Source organism: Aphis gossypii, chromosome 3, assembly GCF_020184175.1.
Source record: "Aphis gossypii isolate Hap1 chromosome 3, ASM2018417v2, whole genome shotgun sequence".
Lineage (NCBI taxonomy): Eukaryota > Metazoa > Arthropoda > Insecta > Hemiptera > Aphididae > Aphis > Aphis gossypii.
In genome coordinates, this window is record NC_065532.1 from 39,329,401 (window position 1) to 39,354,935 (window position 25,535).

Genomic DNA, 25,535 nt, shown 5'->3' on the forward strand with positions numbered 1-25,535 from the left:
TTATTTTGTTGGTTACACATATTAAATATTATCCGAAATTCAGTATGTCATTTTTAGCAAGTCGAAGCAATCAAAAATGTGAAATGTATTTTTCATTAAGGATTTAATAGTAAATAAATATTGCTAATATTTTGTTTTTGTTATAAATTCTAGTATCTAAGACAAACCTAAAAAAATAAAGACTAAGGGGGGTGTAATTATATACTTTGTTGTGACCATACAGTTAGGTAATTAGGTAAATTCTCAATTAATGTTCTGCCAATAATATTTCTACAGTTGAAAACTTAAATTGAATATCCAGAACTTTGTTCAATAATTTTGGAAAACATGAAAGTGTGGAAAGTTATTGGAAATTAACTAAAATTTTAATTATCTGATATTAATATAACTTGTTATGTATCTACTATTTTGATAGATATCAATTAACAAGGGTATTGGGATAATAAATAATTATAAACTATATTTTATTTTTCCATAAACACTTATATTGGAATAATTTAAAATATTTTCTATATTAGATTTTGTATTGATTTTACAATGTATTTTTTTGATTTTGTGTCTGTGTATATCATACCTTGTTGAAATAATGCTTTAATTTAAAAATTATCAGAGGTGGTTTCCGATGCCAAAGTAAATATCCTTGGTGCACTTGAGATCAAATATAAGAAGTTTCCAGAAGTTTTTAAAAAAAATCGGAAAAAAACCACAGAAAAGTGACGGAAAACAGGAATTTTTATGCAAAACCAGTTTTCGACAAAATCGATTTATTATATAGTTGTTACTCATAAACAAATCTTGTAAATACTTGCATTTTTCACAAAATGTTTATGTTAGCGTTATCTATACACGATTAAATCTTTAAAATATTTGAGCTATTTTTGTACAACTAAATTTTAAATTTTTACGAAATTCCATAACCATTATGATTTATCTTCACTTGATTTTCAATAGTTGTCATTATTCAAAAAGTACAAGTCGTAGATACTTGAAAATTTAATACAAAGTTCCTCATGACTTATTCTTATAGGAATTCAACAATTATAAAAATACATATTATATAGGCACACATTTTTTAAATTTGCTTTAGAAGTTTAAATATTGGCAAAATTCGTCAAAATCATGAATATTTTCAAATTATTTTGTAATTAAAATTTTTAACTTAAAAATGAATATAAAGTGTTGTGTAAGTAGCTAAGAGTTGACAATTTAATACAAAATTTTCCATAAGTTTAGCTTACAAATTACAATAATTATAAAAGAAGTTGATCGTTGGTCAATTAAAAAAAATTAAACTTAAGTTTTTACACGTAAAATAACGATTTACTATCAAATAATTTTAGATTTTCTTATAGAAAACAATTACTAATAGTAGAAGCTTGAAACATATACCAGTTATTTAAATTGGCATTTTCTGTATGAGATTTAATTTTGGGGTGCTTAGGTCTCTAAAACTTAAACCATCTTTTTCAAAACCCACTGGAAAATATATTCTAGGCTGACAAATCATCTCCGTTCAGAATCGATAGATTAGGTTAGTAGGTTACGATAAAACAGTTTTAGGCTAAGTTAATTATTTTGTTTATTGCCTTGTTTATCTGAAATAGAATATATGTAGTTCGGCGTACAGTATGCATGATTTTTTATTTGAACTTTGAATGAAAAAATAAACTGAATTGAAATGCGTGAACTAAGAACAATGAATATATAATATGATCTATACAGAAATTATCAACTATATACTTGAATATGATATTGTATCAAAAGTCAAAACTAATAAAATCTACATATTATCTCAGATTTTCTGGAAATCGTATCGATATTATTGAATAATATAATAACCAATAACTATTTATGCGATATTGTCCAAGTTGCATTATAGGAGGTCAGTGGTTTCTAAGTTATCCTTGTAAAAATGTTAATAAAACAAAACGATGTAGATGTGCTTATATTTAAAGGTAGCATACAATATAATTTAACAGCCGTTGTCATAAATCATAATATTAAATTTAATTAATTAAAATCATCATCCTGATTAAATAAAGTATATAAAAACAAATTATTGAACTTTTATAATTTTTTTAGTATATAATTTTATTTTTGATGTTTAGGACGTTTAGGTACATTTGATGTACTCGTAGATTTAATACGATTTAAGAGTTAAATATTAATTATTATTACTATGTATAAGTATAACTTAGTTAATGTATATTTAAATAAATACAACTTAAATGTTTATGACATTTATAACGTCATATTGTATTGTATAAATAAATAGGTTTATAATAGCCGTGTGGATGAAGTGTATGATTTAAGGAAATAATAATAATTATTGTGCGGTAGATATTTTATTTCACGAAATAAATCAATATTGTGTGATAAAGTCATGTTATGACAAATTGCAATGACATCTCATAAAAACAGAATTTTGTGAATTTTGTGAATTTTTTTGATATTTTATCAAGCATATGAAAAAGTCGTTTTCGTAAAAAATATCGATTTGTTGATGTAACTATAAATTATATTATAAATAAGTTACATATTTATCTTGGTGTATATTGCAAACGATAACCATTCGATTTCCAGCTACATTTTACGAAAAAATAGTCAAACTTAAGACCTGACTTAATGCTTAACGTTAACAGGGTTTAATATTTTAACATCTGGATAGTATAACCTGAGCACCTTGTGGGTATTGCACATACTTGTACGTGGTATAATTTATTGATTTAAACATTAGACTAGATGTAATATTTTCACGTTTGAAATTTTTTCGTGAGTTAAGTGGTGACGGAAAGGTGATTTTTTTCTCCTTTAATTAGTAGAATTAGTATTGATCGTGGATAACCGGAAATGAATTTTAACTTATGAGTTACACATGTGACGGCGGCTCCATCCTAGTGCTGACCAGCGTTCAAGGATGTTTGTATACTTCAAGTGTGAATTTGAAAATAAATACTAAATAATAATTATTAAGAGAAACTGCGGACAGTGTGTATAAAAGTGAATTAAAGATATACGAACTTGACGATAATTAATTAGTATAGTTATTTTATAAATTTTATTTCTACATATGAATCGAAATATCAGAGTACATGTAGAGGTATACTGTTATACCGTACATTATACGAACGTGATAGTGTTAAAAAAATATGACTTGCATGCTATTTTAACCGGAAGTATTTAAGATTTTTATTTTATTATTTTTCTTATTCCCAGTGAACATGGTTTACTTTATTGCAATTGGCCAACCAAAGAAGCGTTAATGCACCCATTTATCTTTAATTTCTGTACTATATAAATTGCATTTTCACTAAAATATAATGTTGGATTGTTGTTTAAATTGTATCTATATATTCGTGTAAGAATAATGACAATTGGTGCAATTCTTTTTGAGAGGACTAACGAAGCGTAATTGGATTAATTATACCATACCTTAATAGTTTTTGAAGTATTAAAGGCAATTTTTCAGTATTTTTTTTATATACGATATTGAAGTTGATATGATATTATATAATACGGTTCATAATTTCATATACTTTTATATGTTTTATGAATTTTTGTATCGACACGTTTTTACGTATAACTAATTAGGTACTCGTATGATTTCGTATTTATGATACATTTTATTTTTTCACATTTAAAATAAATTAGGTACAAAGTAATATTAATTATTTCGTACTACGATAATTTTAGGTCTCGTGTTACTTTATTGTCTTAAAAATATTTTTTAAGAAAAATTCTGTTTTTGAGTCAAATTGTACTCCAGTTTTTAAATTAACTATGAATAATACATACAAATTTGCGTTTGTTTAGACTTAATTACAATTCTGAAAATTTTGTATTTTTAAAATTTGAGTTCGCTGTGATTCGATTAGTCTTCATTTTTCGAATAAAAAATATTTCTTAATCATTTAGCGAGGCATAGCTAAAAGTTTATATCATTTATTTTTAAGTAGTACCTATTTGGTTGGAATAAACTGAAAATAAATAAAATTAACATATTTATCTTTAGTTAGGTACATATAAATCTGCGATTTGCGATAATTAATATAAATATGTTAAAATAGTTAAATTATTAAATTTTCATTAAAAATTCACATTTTTTAACTTGCTATCTAAGTTTTAAAGCTGGTTTTTATGTGGTTTTATATTGCAGTAAACTGGAGAGTATATGTATTCAAATAAAGATGTTAGTATGAAACATCTCTTATAAATTTTGAATCATTATTTTTTTCGACTCGTTATTAATAATTATTTATGCAATTATCAAAATGGTTAGATTGAGTGAAATTAATTTAAAATACTTACGATCTAATACTTAATACGTTTTATAGAATTTACTTAAGGAGATTGGAAGCGGTGATTTTTTGTTTTAACAGCACGCGCAGCTTAGGATTATAGACGTACCGATTGATATACAATAAAGCGATTTGAAGTTTTAAAAAAGTCTGCTTGAGGTCGACTTTCCCATGTTTTTGATATTATCCCCCAAAATCCTAAAAACGTTTTATTAAATATTGATGTACTTCAATTTTTGGAAAAGTTAAAATCAAAAATATGGGAAAGTCGATCTCAAGAAGACAAATCCAAATCTGTTTTTAGAATTCTTATTGCTTTATTATATAAATTGATACCTTGGAAGTAGAATATATTTATACTCCTATGTTGCTTATGTGTCAGACAAAAACAGAAAATCATTGTTTCTAATCTCTTTAAAATCATTAGTTAAATAGTAAGAATTAATTCTCATAAATGTTAAATGTCAATTTAAAAGTAAAATGTATTTTTCAAACTGGTGGAATAATGCACGCCGGTTGCTCTATAATTAATTTTAGTAGATGTGTTTTTCGGAGAGGCGTGCCATTGTTTATTTTTTTTAAATAAATTCGCATGATCTTTTATTCGTGAATTGTTTTGGTTTTCAATAAAAATAATACTAACCTAGCTTAGTATAATTTATGATATATTTATATTGCTATATTACAGTAATATTATTTTACTATTATAGTTATATGGTAGATTAAATAACTCTATTTTTTTTTTAATATTGTACATAGGTATATAAAATATGATAAGATACGTAAAAGTTATAAACCCATGTGAAAAATATTTTTGAATTACAACAAAATAACTAAAGTTGTTATTCTTTGTTTAAATATCTAATTTCGTCCAAATTTAACTTAAAATAATGTAACAAATTCTGTTTTTATACTTTTCATATTTTTTGATTCTTCTATGAACTACTTTATCAACTTATATTAAATATTCAATTCTTAGCTATAATAATTGAACATTTTATAAATTGTTGTCTACAAAATAATTTAAAATTGTGCCTATGTATCTTTAACATAGGTATTTGAATAGCTAATATAATTTATGAGGAACCTTGTATTACATTTTCAAGGTTTTTGACCTAATGAAGATTTTTTTATCAATAATTATAGGAACAAAATCATCAAATGTCTATAAATAGCTTAAAAAGAGCAAAAATATTTTGAATGTAAATAATAAATTAATAATATAACCATTTGGTAATAATTTTAAGTATTTACGGTTATTTGTTTTTGAATAACAATAAAATAAGAAAATCAGTTTTGTCAAAAACTGATTTTGTGTATTTCTGATTACAGATTTTAACCTCCCAGATATACCAATTAGAAATGATAATAAAATTGAAAATTAAATCATTTTTTACTCTTATCGTTTACACAACTAGGTACAAAAAAAAACACCATTGTGAAATCGACACATTCCGTTCAGAATTTAAAATTTAAATATTTTTCACTATTGAAAGTTGAACAACAATAAAAAATCTTAAGATACCTTTTATTTGGATAAAATGTGTTGATTGGTCACAAAAAAATGCGCACTATAATATAGTATTGTTTTAATGAACTGATAATTTTTATTTTCAGTTATTCAATTATTAAATACCTACTGCAGAACACTTATTGTAGGTAATTGACGGTTTTATGTACTTATAGTTGTGTTTATTATTGTTTCAATAAAATAATTAATTTATATTTCCTGCCATAATAGCATTCAATATTGAATAGAAAAAATGTTTAAAATGAAAAATTTTAGTAATTATTATGCTTACTTTAATTTTACTAAATAATATACTTGTTTTTATTTATTAATATGTATAAGTTTAAAAATGATAAATTACTAATATAATATCTATAGGCAAGGGCGCTCATATGGGGGAGGGGCAAGGGACTAGGGAGGGACATGCCCCCTCCCCTGGAAAATGTTGAAAATCAGAAAATCTTAGCATATTGCTTACTGTGATTAGAATCTATTTAATTTTTTAGATAGAATTTAAAAATGTAATTTAATATAAGATAATCTATAATTTTTTTATGAAAAACCAGGTTATCAATCAGCTTACAGCTATAAATAACAACATGCTTTTTCGTTTTTATTCTATGGATAATTATAAATTCTTAAAATCAAAGTGGATATAATAATTATATACTATATATAATATATTATATAATATATATTATATATATATATATTTATCAATAATTATCCACCTTACGTAAAATACTGTGTATTGCTATAGATACGATTAGTGGTGTATGTTTATACCACTAATCACCATAATATTTTATTTATGATCACAAATATATGTGTAATATTATATATATATATATATTATATAGTATATACAATATACATATAGCCATTCCTATTTATAAATGAATTGATAAATTAAAATTTTGTCCCCCCCTTGAGAATTTTCCTATGGGCGCCCTTACCTATAGGAATCATTATTAATTTATTATAGATCGCTCGATGAAAGTTATTAAAATTGGTTTGTAACAGAATACGTTTTTAAACGATATGTTAATATGTTTTTAATTTCAGAACGAATTAATTGTTTTTACTTTATTACATTCCTGTATTTTATTAATAACCTGTTGGCATTAAAAGAATAGATCAAATGAAACATAACTAAATTTAAAATTTATAAGTTATATTAAAAAGGATTATAGAACGTGCTTCAAGATGAAATGTTAAAAGGAAAATCTGGAACGTGTCTGTTTTTCTGTTTTTCGAAGACTTATCCTAAGGGATATTAATGGAACTTTAAGTTAGTTATTTATTGTGTTTGTAACAAGTGTAGAAGTTAACATAATATATTATATATGTATAGATATTTTTACTTAAATTCCTGGATCTATTTGATCTGTTTTCTTGCACACTGGTATTATACATGCGCATCGCGTGACTATAAATATGTTAAATTATTGAGAAAATGCGCGTTAAGTCATGTGTATAAAATTATCTCTGTCTTATAATTGATAAGTAAACACTCAATAAAATTCTTATCGAATAAAAAGTAGATTTCAGTGAAAGCAATTTTACCTATCTATTAATTTTTGATAATATAAATGTATAATAATTATAATATCAATAATGATTTATTGTACAAAGCAGTAATGTTAATGTATTATTCTAACGTTGGTTATAGGTTTTCTCGTGCAGCATACGTATCATAATATAGAATTGGAATTTTATGTTGTACCTAATTAAATATTTGATGTAAACTGTAAAATATTCATAAATTGATATTTCAGTACTTACCTATCTATAAAAAAGTGATGAGTATAGGGAATTTTTTTTTTTTTTTAATTGGTTTATACCTAAAAATTAAAATATCCACTAAAATCTTACCTATCAAATTTTTAAAATTCTTACATTTTGCCAATTTTACCTTCCAAATTGTACAAAAATGTAAAGAATAGGTAAGGTTTTAGTTTTTTTCTTAATATTCTTAATCTTCTCTATCTTAAAAAATTAAAAATATCTATCAAAAATGGACAAAATCCCAAAATATGTAAAAAAAACTCTTAAAACTAATAAAATAAAATGACGTACATAGTCGTTAGGTTTTGAAAAATATGTTGGTGTAAATTAGTATCTTTTTTGAGAAATCAATAAAAATTTATAAAAATTTACTCAAATGATATTTATAGAATTTAAAAAAATATTTAGTAGTACCAATGTCCAATATAGTGAATAAGATGCATATTGTACATTTGTACGTAATATATATTATATGTTTTAACAGTGACGTATTTACGAGGGAGGTGAGGGAGATATATGACCCGTAACCTTTTTTTTAGCGTATATCACTGCATTAGTTTGTATGAAAAGATTAAAAACATATTTAAGAAATTCTTAAAAGGAAGTAAATATTCTCATTTCACTAATGAAATATTTTTGTATTTATTAATTGTTTAAATTTTAAATAATATTTTAATTTTAGTTCCGATTGAATGGGCATCCAAAACTTTACATTCATAACAACATAAGTGGATGTTGAAGAAATTATTGACAAAATAGCCAAGAAACCTAGAAGGCTACAATTTGTCTTGTAAATTTTAAATAAATAAATGATTCATTATATTACATTTATATTATTTAATATGTTATATATCGTAATTATAAGGTTTATGCACCTACTATGAACATATGTAATTAGGGCTAGGATTTTAAAGTACCTATATACTTCTGTTTTTACTTTTTATATATGAGATATAGATTTAATTTTTATACATAAATTCGTTTCACATCATTCTGATACCAATTTCCAAATAAACCAATTTTGTGCTTTTTTTATGTAAATGCTTTTTTCGTTTTTTTAAAAATTATTCCAGTTGTGGATTTTTTATATGTTTTTTATGCTATTGTAATAAAATAAAAATAATAAGAAATGTAAAAACCCAGAATGCGGATTAAATGGTTAAATTAGATTAATGTTGTTTTCGTTATCGGCTTGTTTATTAAATGTATTGTAGGTCTTCATATAGCCTGCTGTACCTATATATGGTCAGTATACCTATAACATCGATATTGATCGTTTTAAAATTTAAGATTCAGTGTTATAATTTGAAACCTCTGGTATAAAGTATGCACCGATTACTTCAGTGGATATAGATAGTCGTCTTCTACGTAAAAATATTCTGTCGAACAATAGAATCAGGTTCACTACTGCAAATCTAAGAAAATACACGGTAGTTAATTTATATTTTACTTTAAATTAATTTTTTAAAAGCTTTTTATTCATTTGTATAACTAGTTCATAGTTCAATTTTTGGTCATGCTTTTTTTTGTATGCTTCTGTTTGCTTTTTTAAAACAAATTTTTTTTGCTTATTATGCTTTAAAATTTGAGCCCTATGTATAATATATATTAGGTATAAAATTATAATAAATTGATTATATCTTCAGTATTTCGAGTGGAGGGAGAAAAACTATTTTAGTCATCTCTCTTCCCTCAAATAAATCCTAAATACGCCACTGTGTTGTAGTAACGTCAATCGTCAAATTATGATTTGGTGAAATGAAGTATTATTATTAACTCTCGGAATCATAAAATTGTAGAATGTTAATATTGCAGTAATTGAAAAATAATGTAATATGTAACTAATGATAGAATTTAAATAAAATTAAAAGAATAGGTGTAGGTAACAATAACTCTTTTAAAAATGTAGTGACTATAATATTTATTGTTAAGTTAGTTTGTATGGCGTAATATCTATATTCTATATACATTCGATTAGTAGGTATTACTGGTTTTAATTTTACGCAAGTCGCAATAACAAAATAAACTTTATTGATTTATTTCCAATCTTGTAAGAGTTAATCTAAGCTGAGTTAGGTTCATTTAAATACACAAGAAGTAAACTTGATTAGTGTTTGTTGAAGTTTTAATTATTAATACCGTTTATACTACTACCGTACTGTTTGTATACTCATATCAATTTATTGCCCCATTTGTCGTATTTCTGTATTTGTGCTTTTGACATTTTAAATAATCCACTCTAATACTGCAAGTGATATACTTCAAAATATAATAAGGATTTGTTAAACCGAGAAATTATTATAACGATAATAGTGTTTTACAATTATCACTGATTGAAGAATTATGTTAATTCTCTATTTCATTCCATAAAATTATACTTTTTAAATTACATTTGTATTTTTTTATTAAAATAAAATACATAACATGTTTTTTTGGTTTTATAAGTGTATCAGGTTACAGGTACCTGTAGTAGTTCGAACTTCGATGTAATATTTTACACAAAATATGCCATATACCTTAACTGTATTTTTAAACATATTTAATTTATAATATTGTGAAATTTAGAATTTTAGGTAAACAATATATAAACCAATTATACAGATTTCTTGTAGGTTTTAAATATGGACAATAGATAAATTAAAAAATAATGATACTATATGATTGCTTATTTTATACATCATATTATATTATAGTTCTGTCTATACGAGTTGAAAATTTGCTATAAAATTATTTGTGAATAATAATATAATTATAAAGAATAATAGTGAATTAATGTTTTGATGGAAAAATGATGTATCGGTAACATGGCTCGATATACTATTGAATAATATAATATAACTATTAATATAAATGGTTAAAAAAAAGACCATGGAAATTATATAGCTACATATACATTGTGTTTTGTGGATGCTGTTCACAGACTCCCAGTATCTACCAATATTGACTAGGAATAAAAATATTATATTTAGTTTTTAAGAGTCTCGATGATGTGGTAGATGTGATATAAATATATAAATGAATTAAAAACAATACAGGCCCGTAGTCAGACCAAATTTTCAGGTGGGGCAAAGCAAACTTTTGGGGAGGGCATTATATATAAAAGCAATGTCTTCCTAATATTTTTAATAATTTTAAGGAGGGCAACATCTGGGTTTAAGGGGGAAACGCCCCCCCCCCCCTCGCTCTCCGTGACTACGGACCTGAAACAATATATGAAATGATCCCTACTCTTCACTTCAACAACTGTTTTGCTTGGTGAAGAAATTATGACACTTGATGTATCCATAAACAGACGATTAAATTGTGCAATCACCGTCGTAGTTTCCTCATTGAATTTATAGAGGAATATAATTTTCGGATTACTGCAGTTTTTCCGCCATTGTAAAGGATTTATTTTTAATTTATTCGTTTATCATATTATGTGCAGAAGAGATGTAACCTGTGCGCAAGTGTATACAATATATAGGCCTGGCTTCTCAAATTATTTTATTTATCCGAGTTTTGAAATTATAATATATACGTCCCAGTTCATTATTTATTTACATACTGTTATTTATTTATACATTATATTTCTATATTTGTTAATCCCATTTCAAATAATAGATAGTAATCGTTGTGGGAAACAAGAAGTGATCCGTATAGTCATTATTTGGTCGTGATAAAAGACGTTTAAAAACAGAAAAAATGAGGAAAATTACTACTGAAAACCAATTAAATATCGACGAAAGACAAAGGTAAGACACAAGTATTTTAAAATTTTGGATAAACGAAACATTTTAACTTTTAACCGATTAAATAATATGAAATTTGTAGTAGCTCAGGGATCTTAAATGTATGGTTAATATTATTTTATATAAATATATATATATATCTGTATTTATACTAATATTATGAAGAGGTAAAGACGTAAAGTTTGTAAGTTTGTGAGTTTGTTTATAGGAAGTAATATCTGGAACTACTGAACCTATTTTGAAAATTTTTTCATCAGTAGAAAGTTACATTATTCCTGAGTGACATAAGCTATATTTGATTGTGATTAATAATATTTTTTAATGTGAAATAACAATACTTTTCAATCAATTCTGAGAAAAACGAGCTGATGCGTTGATTTATCGATGTGCACTGACTATAGGTGAATATTCAGAGTATTCAATATTTTTCTTTAGTCGTTCTATACAAAAGTCCACAGCACTACATATCCATCTCAAAAAAATCTCTATTGTGTATTAAATATAAAAGATAGATAATATCTATTATATATTATGTAGTAGTGGCATGCGGTGATATTTTATATTGGGTAAGCGCTAAAATAAACTCGTGTAATTCAATATAAGTTTATATTTTATAAAAACAAAAATGATATATAATATAAAAAATATTTATAAAATGACGTTAAGATTAAAAAAATGAATTTTCAACTAAAAATGCAAAATAAAATATGATATATTATTTTGAATATATGTAGGTAGTAAGTAACGAGTCTTTACTAGTCTTTAGATAACAAAGTATTTTATAGGATTATTAATGCAAAAAAAAAAATCATCAAAATCTTTTCTTCATTTCACTACATATACATTGTGCACACACACACACACACACACACACACACACACACACACACACACACACACACACACACACACACACACACACACACATATACCTATAAACGTGAAAATGGAAATCTTTGGTACGCATGTTTTCTTAAACTACTCATCCAATTATTTAGATTTTTTCTTTAAATGAAAGAGAGCACCATAGAACAGGGTTTAAGTCTATTTTTGATTCTATAAGTTAATGAAATTCGAGTAATCAATTTTTAAATAATCAGAAGTATATATGTATATAAATATAATTATGTATAAAATTCCGATTATATTTATTATTTACAGCTTACATAGAAAATAATTAATGTTGTTCGTATATGCGTCGGGAAAACTTGGTCTATGTTAAAAATAATATTTATGTAGGCACAATTGCAAAGTTATACCATGAAAAATCTCGATACGATTTCAATCATTCTGCTGGCACAATTCTTTGGTACCTAGTTAGTTTTAAACATTGTCTTATTATTACAGTGATTCAAAAATCATTTTTTATCTTTTAGTAATTGCAAAAATGTATTATTTTCTATTGTTTCTGAAAACTAATTATGCAGTCTTGCAAGGTTTTGAACACTGCAGCGTTTTTTCGTACATTATACGCTCGTCCTTATTTTTGTGCAGCGATCCAGATATTTTAACAAATGAATACATTTTTTTTATTCAATAAAATAATAGTGATTATTTTTGATATTTATGATTAGATTGTATAAAATAATAATTTTCAATTTTTTTTTTTAATTAGGCATAAATATTATTAGCTGTTGTGATAAAAAATAGTAGTAAGCTACTATTTTTTTTTATATAGTTCGTGACGGTGACTTATAAATTCCGTTGTATAATTTATTGTAAAGTATAAAAATCATTAAAAAATGGCATCATTCAAACTCCCTCATTTCAAATCTATCTTCTAACTACAACACGAAGACTGAAAATAAAATGGTCCAGAGACCTCCTTTTCTAACCTAATAAAAAAAAAAACCGATATGTACTATATATACTTAAATTTTGAACTCTGGTTAGAAGGTAATTAATGTCATTCTTCCTTATTGTATTTAATTGTAAAGTAACATTATTGGATATTTTTTTTTGTCATGCCTACAAAAATCTTTTTATTTATCAAATTTACATAAAAAATTAGCCTGTAAATAGAACTTTGATTTGTGTTAGTAAGATTGTGTTAGATATTAGAGACTTAAAAGATGTAAGTGGTATAACTTATGATTAGGCAGTAGGTACACCTGTAAGTAAAATATACTTATAATAAAATTTTGGCGAAATCCTGATGAAGTTGAGTTTTTAACAAAAGCTTATCGTAGTATAAAGTTATTAATCGTTTGAGTAAATAAATTTAGGTTTTTTAATTTGTCATCAGATTAAAACTATCACTCGTCATTTGGGATGACTGTGTGGTATAATATAATCAAATACGTCACTCGGTTATATTCGATTTATTACATTTATATACCGTTGATGCTTTACTGTAGTAATTACAAATTATAATTAATGTATTATACCTATACTCGTATATATATGGTGTATGATGATGTGAACCACTATTACAGTATTTAATTTTATTATAATTCATATCATATATATAATATTTATACACACATACCAGCTGGATGTATTCCTTCTGTATTATTATGAAATACCATTTTATATAACTATGTTTGATTATTTTACAATTAATAATAATCTAACAATCCGCTACATGCACCGAAATAGACATGTTTTATCGCTTATTTTGTGTATGGCGGCTACTATGTCAACGGTAAACTCACTCGGTAAAGTAAAATGTATTATACCTATTTACATTTATTTTTATTTTTATAAATGCCTCGTCTAACTTATTATAAAAATCATCTTTTATTGCCATAATTTCCTAGTGTGGTATTAATCTGTCACTGGTCACTACTTCCTACTACCACATAACATATAAAATATTATATAGTATTAAGTATAGGTATAGAAAAATTTGTAGTCGGTGACGGGTCACTTATCAAATTTTGTGTTGGTGAGCGAAACTGCGAAATCGACCGATTAAAAAAGTTTTAATTATTACATTAACACAAAACGTTATAATATATAATAATGAGTTCCATCTGTATAATCAAAATACGTTTTGTCTTATTTGCTTATCACTGTTAAAGGCTCTTACGAGTTACGGGGCATTAGAGGTAGGAATAAAACAGATTAGTGAAACGATTTATGAGATTGAATAATTTGTGTAAATGCTACACAAAAAAAAACTTGGTATGAAAATCGATTTAATTGGTAGGTACACAACTTATTAAATGCGTAATTTGATTGAAAATGTGCTATATTGAAGGTCAGTATTAAACAGTACAGACTCTATTTATTATAAATGTATATAATAAATACAAAAAGTATTGTAAATTATATAATAAGTTTTGTAACTACAGTGGGTACACGCGATGACAATAAAAAATACACTTAGGGATTATTGTAGAACGATTATAAATATTCAGATTTAATCGATTGTATACAGACTGTTCATAACGGAACTTAAATAATAAAAATAATGGTTCAGCCTTTATTGTTATTTGTTATAGCTTATAGTGTTGTCTTAATAGTATAATAGAATACGGTGTACATGATGATTCGAATGAAAAAAATATCACTGTTATATGGTAGTAAGTGACGTATTTAGGGGAGGGGATGATAAGGGTTTTAGAACACCCCCCATTGGCTGTATGTATTATGTAATTATGTTCTAATGTTGTTTTAGTATTAGTATTATATTATATTGTATTATTTATTTTATGTGCTTTAGAATAAAAAAGTTTTATTCAACTTAGACAAATTTACGAGTATTATAATAATTTATATCAATATAATATGGTTTTTACTTTTTAACGACTATTAAATGTTAAAATACCCCCCCCCCCCCGTAAAATGAATCCTGGGTACGCCACTGCAGGGTATACCCATACTATATAGGCTGTTGTGCACTTGTGCATGGTTTATACAAATCAACCGTAGAAAAAGATTCATAGTTTGGAAAAACAATCTTCTGTAGTATACATGTATATGAAAAACCAAGATTTGAAAGCAGATATTATTTGGCAGAGTGGCAGAGTGACTACTACTTGTGTGTACACATTTTTACGAAGAAGGTATGAGGGTTTCGTCTATTATAAACACCCCTAGAAATTTGTATTATGTATATTGCAGTATTTTGCTTCGTTTTACTTCTTTAATATTTTTATTTTTTAAATTCAGTCCGCTGTGAAATATTGTATTAAATGTTTTTTAAACTTGAACAAAGTGTAATCATAAATATGATTTAACAAAATATAAAAACGCGATAAATTAAAAAATATATATTACATCTACACAATAATATTTAAATATTTAATTAAATAAAAATTATTTTTTACAGGAATTCAGTCATTTATTTTACGTGATTCCAAGAATAGTTTATTTTATCGTTAATGATATTAAGCTAAAAAATTTTAAAATATTTTATAAGAATAAGTATAATAGAAATAATAGAAGAAAAGGATAAAAATTGTCTAGTTAAAATTATATCATTATGTCTTTATAAAGGTGTATGCCGTATAAGGTTAGTAAAAAATAATGACGCTAAATGAATTAAAATATTTTTAAACTTTGTCAATAGGTTATAAATCGAATACTAAATATTCAAGGTTGTCATAAATTTGACCGTATCAAGGGTATTAACTATTATTGGCAATTATATGTGTTTAATTTACTCTACAAAACTCCAAATATTGACTTTGAAATACCTATGCTTCTATGTACAACAGAAGAATTTTAAAATATGCTAAGTTGCACCTTCATTTGAAATGTTAGAGTATAAATATACTATATGTGTACAATAAATTAATTGTTTATCACATTTATGTTTCTTCATTAAATTCGATACTTAATAATTTTTTTTTTACATTGAAACTAAATGAAATTAATGATTATGATAATTAAGATTAATCGTTGATTTTTTAAGAACATACTTTTTTAAAATTTTACAAAAAGATTGGTCATATAAAATTTGAATTAAAATTAATACCACTTTAGGGTGAGGATTTCTAAACGCATAAGCATAATAATAATTTTCTATAGAAACCAAAAAAATAAACTATTAATAAGTGTGGAAAAGATACAGTTGATTCATCAGAACTTGGACATATGATCAGATAACTAAATTTAGATTTGTTAAGACTTTTCTAAGATAAAAAAAAATTAGTGACAATTTTGGCATATTGAGACGTTTTGTTAACGGTACAGGAAGCACTGGGAAAAGTTTTCTTGTATATATCATTATTCATTAACATTACAGGGTCACAATAACCTTGAAAAAATTATTAGCTGTTGGAGCTCCAACTGGAATTGTCAAATTCAATGTCAACGGTCTTACTATTATTTTATCGTCTTCTAAAATTTATTGTCTAGAACATGGCAATAAAAAAACTGTCATAAAACCGTTGTTTGACCAGGTTAGGACCACGGTTAGTTAGTATATTACGACGAATAGACGACATAAATGTGTAATTAACTTATTTAAGAGGTATATTAGAGTTAATCAATACTTGCAATAATTAATAAAGCCTGAACAACAATAATAAATAAGTAGTCTAAAATCAAATTAATAACCAAATTTAGGTTTTATAAATATTTCTATAATTTGAAAGTTCATTATAACTATATAGATTTCCAGAAATTCGATATTATTTTGCCAACTTTATGACGTACATATTTGATATTAACATACAATTTATATAAAATCGGTGAATTTTTTGTTTAGATCTTAGGAGTTAAGCTTAAGCCACTGCTCACTATTATTTTGGTTCAAGGGATATTGGCTTTATGCATGGTCCAAGATAATAAAATCATTTTGTACTTATATGTACGCAAATTTCTGTAATCATATAGATATTAAGAGATTGAGATCGATCGATTAATTTACATGGATTTTTTGTAACTTTTCCCGACTAAACATGCAAATAATTTTATTGTAACGAACGATTGCATAGTGCATTATTCCGAACATTTTATTACGTCGACAATTTGAAACCGATTTGAAATTTTAATATTATATTATAATAATATGTCGTCTAACTAACGACGATGAATTCGGTTTGTGCTTTGTGTACTTACCTAGCTCACGAATTTCATCACAATTGAATAGGAAGGTTATCTAATACGTTAGATACACGGAGATACGCGTTTGTAGTGGAAAACGGGGTATTTTCGTACGATAGGCAAAACCGTATGACAAGGTTTTCTCATTGAACTATAATATGATAACTGTATCATATAGCTCAATGGGTTTTCTGAACATTGGTCAAGATAGAAAAAAAAAAATTATTGATGTTTATTTATCCATGACCGTATGTTTAATGTGATTAACAAAAATTAACCTCGATTTTAATAAATTCCCGCTCAAATTCTTATCATTATCAAATATTCATAATTACATTTTGTTCACATATTATAATTAAAAATGTTCATACTTAATCTTGTTTGATTTGTACAAAAATCGTTTTAAATTACGAAAAAGTAAGTAGGTACTGATTATTTAATAACATAATTTGGAGTAATATTGTTTTTACATTTTTTCTTAATTACTGTTGATTTAAAGCCACCTACTGTGGAGCAAAACGGCCAAAACGTATGCTATTATGCAAGCTATCTACAAATGAGTCAAAAATAGAAATATGTGTCAAAACAAAATATCAGTTAAACATGAAAATCACTATAACATTACCTAAAATAAATTTCTACTTCATATCTCTTTCATCGCTGCTTACGAACGCTCATGATACTTGTATATAATAGGTAAATGGAAGTCATAATTATTTTATAAAAAATGAATTTTTTAACAATAATTTGTTTTATTAAACATTTTTTAATAGGGATATTGTGTATCACCGATTATATTTTTACTATTTTAGATCATAACACTATCATACGGTCTTGCTTTAAGATTAATACGGTTTTATCCCATCCATGCATATGGGGAAAAATCGTATTTTTAAGTACTTTTAAAATTTGGATTTTTTTTTAAGTTGATGATGAAAATTTTAAGAATGCTTAAATATTATTGAAGCTAACAATATTTGTAATTTAATTACGCAATCCAATTTAAAATTTTTAAAATTTTGTCAGTTCTACGGTGCTTAGAAGTTAGTAGTTCGGTTCTGTCCCGCCTTCCCCTATCTATGTGTAACATAATTTGTTGCATAAAAAAAAATTATTTGTAATTTGTGTACGTATTGCAATGGATTGTATTTATACATGTTTTTTTATTATATTGTGTAATAATAATGAACAATAACGTACATTATAACTTAACCTAACCGCATGTGCAGTAAAAACACACTTATAAGTGTTATAATAATATTTAACACTGTTGATTTGATTACGTGTACAGAGTATACTGTATATGTACCTACACGTTTTAGTATTTCCATTTTAAAAATCATCGCGCCACGCATGTCGTTATTAATTGCCTATGATATTAATAATATGCATTGTTTATATCTATAATCTATATATATATATATATTAGCAATGAATTGTATTCCTAATCCATTTAACTGAATAACATTCATTCGATTTGTGCATTTTCAGTTGTATGCACAGAGACCAAGAGGGATATCGACCCGAATTTCGGTAAGTCTTTATTGTATTTATTAGTTTTTATTTTTCATAAAAGTGAAACCTTTAGGTAAATATAGTGGGTGAACTATGAAGTGCTTGTGGACGTCATGATCCTATCACGATATCTTATTATTATTATATTATATAACTGACCATAAAAACAATAAATATATACATGTAGGTATATTTGCGTTTACACGAGAAATATAGGTATCTACTTAAGTAATTGAATATATAATATACCTATACCTACACGTGACTAAATAATCGATCTAAAAACAATATTTATTCTACTTAATGTGAGTGTATTGAATAATATCGAGTCGCATTACAATTTTTATTAAAATACATTTTATTATATAAACCTAAATTTTTAAATTCATGAGTATTTTCAAGTTATTATGAAATAAAAATAAAGCTCTTAAACCCAAAATAATGTATTGATAGCGTTGGTTATTAGTCTTAAGTTTCAAAAACTTTTGCAACATTTTATTTTTGAGTAAGAGTAATTTTTCAATAGATTATTTGACATAATTATAATACTTAAATAAGTATAAGGATTCAAATATTTAAAATACATATTTATTGAAATAATGGTTACTACCTACTAGGATAACATGATAAATTTTGAAAAAAAAAATATTGGATTTACTTAATGGATAATATAATGAAGTGTTAATCTTTATATTTCATTGGAATAATCTGCAATAGTGCTTCCAATAGATCAATTAGACTATTATTTAATAATGCATGGAAGTAGATTATCTCGAAATATAAAAGTCTATGATTTAAGTATTCGTATTTTACAAAATGAATACCACTATAAATAGACGTATAGTATGTTCACACCATGAATTTTAATATTTTAACAGAATTCGATTGATTTGTGATCGACATTTAAATTTGATATACAGACCTATAAATGTAAATCCCTAGTCTCCGTGTATATAACTCAAAACGCCGTGCAATGTATTAGATATCAAGTATATACTGTACATTTATAAATAATAATTAATTCTTATCGCTGAAGTATTAAATTACCTAGAACGTCTGGTCTATATATTAATGATTCATTGTATTTATATTTACTATTATTTTTTCAACTATTAAATAGTTAAATCATCGAGAACATCAAGTAAAATACACGCGTTGTAATTGTAGAAATAAATACATATTTTGTGATTCATTGGAAATTTAAACAATATAAGTCGTTGTGGAATTTTAAATTGTAATACTCTGTTGGTATTATAATATACTATAATATTTACATAATATATTATTTATTATTATTTTACAAAATTCACAGTGTTTTGTTTAAAATTATTCGTCTATAGGTACTAATTTAGTATATTACCTATATGTAGGTAAATAATATACCTAGTTCTCTTTATAAAATTATTATTGACGTTATTAATTTATACGCCCATAGTGCAGACTAAAAAAATACAACTACGTCGATTGTGTGTGTAAATAAACGGCGAAAAGTCTATTTTTTTTTTAAAGTTAAATCTTGAATAGTAATATTATTATGATGTATTAAGGAAAGTGCAAATAATTTTTAAGGAGTTTAATATAGGCATTTTTTAAATTTGTGTATGCGAGTTTTGTAAATGTGTGTGTATTCTATAGTAAGTGATAATATTATTAATGATCAATGAGTGTAACTGTCTATAAAAGAAATAGTGGAGCACTCCTACGCACAACCATACGATTAAGAAAAAATTGAATCGAGTTTCTGGTAGATTTTTATTATATATAGGTTCAACAATTTTCATAAAACCTATATTAAAATTTCAAATTTTAAATATGAAAACAATAATTTTTGAGAGTTTTTACTAGAAAATAATTTGCTAATATTTACTATTTATATAAAATTTTCAAAATTTTAACTTTAAGCACTTATAAAAAATTGTTGCGATTAAATTTTCGATATTTTTGTATTGAGAAAAAACAATTTATAAGGAGTGTTGGTATTACATTTTCATGTATTCCTAACCAGTGAATTATCTTTAAAAGATATTTATAGAAAATAAAAATAAAAACATTTTTTTATCTCAAATAGAAAATGATATTATAAACATTTTGTACAAATTTTAAAATTTAAATATCTATGGTTTTTGTTCTTTACAAAAAAAAAAAAAAAACAGTCGATTTGTCAAAAATTCCAGTTTTTATTTCTGATAATTAAAAAAAGTACAGGGAATGTTTAATTTTGTCCTCTTTGAAGTGCAAACTAAATTAAGTTTATGCTACCAGAAACCACTCAGATACATTTTATCGACTATGTAAAAGTACGCATACAAAAAAAAAAACACATTGTAAAATCAATACATTCATCGCTCTTCTCAGAATTTAAAATAAATCGATTAATACACTTAAATACTTAATTAAAATGTTTGAATTGGCAAATATCTAGTCGTAATTAAATTACGAATCGGGTAGGTATTTGAACAATCGTTTGTACCATTATTAGAAAATGAATATCCTTAAATGTTGAGTTCATTATTTTTTTTTTTTTTTAGAAAATCTTGATAAATTATTTTTATTTTGACATTATTAAGTCAATTTTCAATTGAATTTTCCTCTAAAATTGTAAATAATTTGGAACAAAAAACTAGGTACTCAGATACAAAAGTGTTTCTGTATCAAAAAATTCTCATTGTTTTCAAATAACTATTTTTTATTACAATCATTATAGTAGGCACATAAGTATAGTAGTATTTAAAAATATATAATTGAACCGTTGTTGTAAGTAACATACGCGATCTTATACTTTTTGATTCATCGTATGCATGTAGAACTGCGCTGGCGTCTTTCAAAATTTACTGAAAATATTATAGACATTTAAAGCAATTTAACACGTTATGGTAGTCTATATTTAAAAACATAAATGCTAAAATAATGAATTTGAATAATCAAAAAACACAAAACAATTATTAATATTGAATATATAGATATGTAAACATTAAAAGTAATGACCAATGGTTGGTGTCAATAATTTTAAGTTTGGGGGTAATAAAGATCCCTTAACACTCCAGTAAAGACTCATGAGTACCTATAGCAAATTTGTAAAGACAAAAATAAATTGGTATATTATATACAATAATAATTGGTAGCTAAATATGATTAAAACAAAATCGCAATAAAAATTATTATGGTCATTCAAATATATACATGCATAGGTTGGAAATAGATTATATTATAAAATATTATAATAAATTGGTATTTATGGATATCTCCGATCACCGATAACTTATGGGTTATCTCAATTACCAATAAATTATCGATTATTGATTAAAATTTTGTTTGTCGATTGTTAAGAATTTGAGGTTGGTTATGAAAAAAAAATATCAATACATTTAGATTTAATATTATTATATTTTTTAATTATACAATATACATAAGTGTTGACTGCTGATAACTTATTTAAATATTAAATTGGTTTTTTTGTCTTAAATAGTCGAGATAACTAACAAGTATGTCCCATTATTTCAGTAAATTTCTAAGTTAAAGTATTTATAAAAAAATATCAATAAAAAAAAAATTCTTAATTGATAAATTATAGAATAAAAAAGATATTACAAATATTAAAAACTTGCAAATTATTTGCTGAATATTGGTGAAGGTTTTGAGGAAATTGGATAATTGGATGTCTAATGGAAAGGCAATTTCATAACTTCATGGTCACATAAATCTTAACATTTATAAAAAATATTATATAATTCGCAATAGATGAATTGTTAATGAAATAAAAAAGTGAGAAAAACAGTTGATTATATTACCTGTATGAATAATAAGTGAAAGAATTGATATTGAATCCTATAACCTCTTCGGTTAAGGATAGAAACATTAAACTTGTAATTTACAAAATGTATTTTATTATAAACTCTCTGGAAGGTTTTATGATTTATCGTATTTTTTTCAAGTGGACACCGGTTATCAAATTATAAGATTATTGAGATTATAGAAAGTAAATTTGTATAATAATATCACTTAATATTTTAAAACTTTTTTCAAATTAATTCTTAGATATAAAGATATAGGTACATTAATTTCTTAAAAATTTATTAAAACCTAGATACCATCAGAATCAGAATTATTTTTTGAATGATTGAATTACATATTAACATCCAACATATATACTCTCTCAAGTGACTCATATAAAAATACATCTAATTTATACATGTTGCGTACTTAGAATATACGTCTTTTTGTTTAATTTTTAATCTAATTATATGTTCAGTATTTTAAATTTACAGACTCAATCTAGAATAGTTTATTTTTTTATAGAAATGAAGTATAAACAGCTTAGTAAAATTTAAAAAAATTAACAATACGAGTTTTACTATGCGGTAATCTACTATCTAGCTATTGATAATATATTATATACTTTTGCGATAAAAATCGTTTAGTTAGTGGTTATCGGTTACACTCACACTTTAGTTGTTAATCTCTTATAATAAGAAAGTCTAATACTCTTATTGCTAACTGTTTACCTACAGAATATTACTACGGTACATAATATATATATTTTAAAACAAAAATATTTATACAATTTTTGAAAATTGAATAGTAAATTTAGAGAGGTGTACACCAAGTAGGTAAATTATAAAAAATTGATAAAAATCATATATTATTGTGAATTAAATTTTAGCGTAAAAAATATAAAAATAATGTATGTATAGGTTAAAAAATTCATATATCTGGTAAATTGTTTGTATAATCTATACGTGTCATTTAATTAGATGAAAATTCGTCAATGTTTCTAATGATCTCCTGTTTTTTTCAGTTTAGGTGTATTGATATGACTTCGAGCTTTAATTTTTTAACTTTTTTTGACGGTAACCGTTTGGGAATTTACCTATTTGTAAAACATTTTTCGATGGCAGTTGTTTATGATGCGTTTTAAAAAATTAAAAAAAAATCTATAGAATAATTCGAAACACATATAGCTCGTTAATTATACTTAATTACGTATATTTATGTCCCATTACTGTATTAAATTGTAATAATAATTAACAACATTATTGGATACTAGGATAGTAAACAAATTAAAACTTTAAGTATTGCCATATAATATAGTAATATAAACTTAACAAAGAAGTTTTTTTAATGTAAAGTAAATTGATATTATGATAAAAAAAAACTCTTTAATATTTAAATAACAGTTCAATTTATGAAGTAGCAGTCTAAACTCTAAACTTGATTATAATTTATTTAATAGCTAATATTTATGCAATTTAACATATTCTTCATGAATAGATATCGTCATAGATAAACCATTAAGGTGACTACTATCAATAGTATTTTTCGTTGAAGTTTTTATTCTACGTAGAGTACTTAAAGTTTTTTAATATTTTTGTGAAACAAGTAGTTACTGGAAGATATAAATCTATGGTCTAATCAGTATAATATTTGGAACTACTTTATATAAATTAATCCAGTCTAGTAAACTTTTAAAAATAATATTTTGACTAATGTTTGTATTCTTATGTTGTTTAAAAACGAATGCAAGTAGTGGCATGGTACTTTGAATCGACAATAATAATTTTGGAACATTTTTATTTTATTTTGAGGTAAAATATCAAAAAACTGAGAAAAACTAATTACAATTTACATACACTCGTGAAGTAAAATATTCATTTTGTCTTAATTTGTAATAAAATATACAAAATTAAAAAATTTTTAATTTTAATTAATACTTGCTATGTGGTTAAATGATTGAAGTAATACGGTTGTATTGTATCTTCAAAAAAAAATTTAAACGGTTGATTAGGAATGAATTAGTTTGTTAAGTGCTTCAATGTGGTATATATATTATACCTATAAATATATATTTAAAACTAAAAATTATAACAGTTAATCAGTGGTGTTTATAATATTTGGCACACACATTACGACAAACTGAGTTCTGTTCATTGACGATTTTTATTCGAGATTTAAATTTCACGATAACACTAAATAATTATGAATTGTTTGTCAAGTGTTTCACAAACGTAAATATATATAATATAATCTTTATATTAAATCGTTTACATGCTGTTTTATTATATTATTTTTTTACTGTATAATTTACATCATATTATATCCTATGTATTGTAATTGGTAATAATTTTTCATAGTTTCCAATATACTGATTATTTTACAAATGATTCATCGATTAATTCGAAACTAATGTTATTATTCATATACATTATATATACAGAAAGAAAATATTGTTTCGCATCATTATGTAATGATATATTTTTATAATTAAATTCTAAGGAAGCGGCTTTACTTTAGACAAAACGTATGTTGGTTTATGTAATTATATTATACAGGATGATAATAATATTGTTTATCGTTCTAGTTGTTTATTGTCTAACTTCAACTAATTAGATGCTCAGTTAAACGATTGATTGGTGTTATTTAGCAAGTAGGTTTACGAATGTTTGGTAATAATATCATGGCTCTATAATGAGTGACCGTAGGTTGATATTAAAACAAATATTAAATAACTAATAAGAGATGTGATTGGTTAAAGTACTTTTTCAAATATATAAATATAATTATATGAAACATAAGGTTCGTTTTATAAAAACGAGGTAAATTATTGAAAATATAATTGTTTTATAATGTTTCCTTTTCATTGATAGTAATTTATAAGTAGATACAGTTATTATTTTAAATTTTTTCGAGTATAAATTGATT

At 24.6% G+C, this 25,535-nt stretch overlaps 1 protein-coding gene across 6 annotated transcripts in view; it reads left to right on the plus strand.

Annotated features, from left to right (window-relative positions):
* Window positions 1–25,535, plus strand: part of LOC114121477 (prestin) — a 61,864-nt gene that overhangs the window by 1,873 nt on the left and 34,456 nt on the right. For 4 of the 6 annotated variants that reach the window (XM_027983848.2, XM_027983850.2, XM_050204329.1 and 1 more), the window contains one exon: window positions 18,816–18,857. The exons of 1 other annotated variant lie outside the window; for it this stretch is intronic. In XM_027983848.2, coding sequence (XP_027839649.2) covers window positions 18,816–18,857 — 42 coding nt within the window. Of the gene's footprint in view, window positions 1–11,240; window positions 11,331–18,815; window positions 18,858–25,535 lie in introns of those variants that run through there. One more of the 6 variants, XM_027983844.2, reaches the window with a different exon arrangement.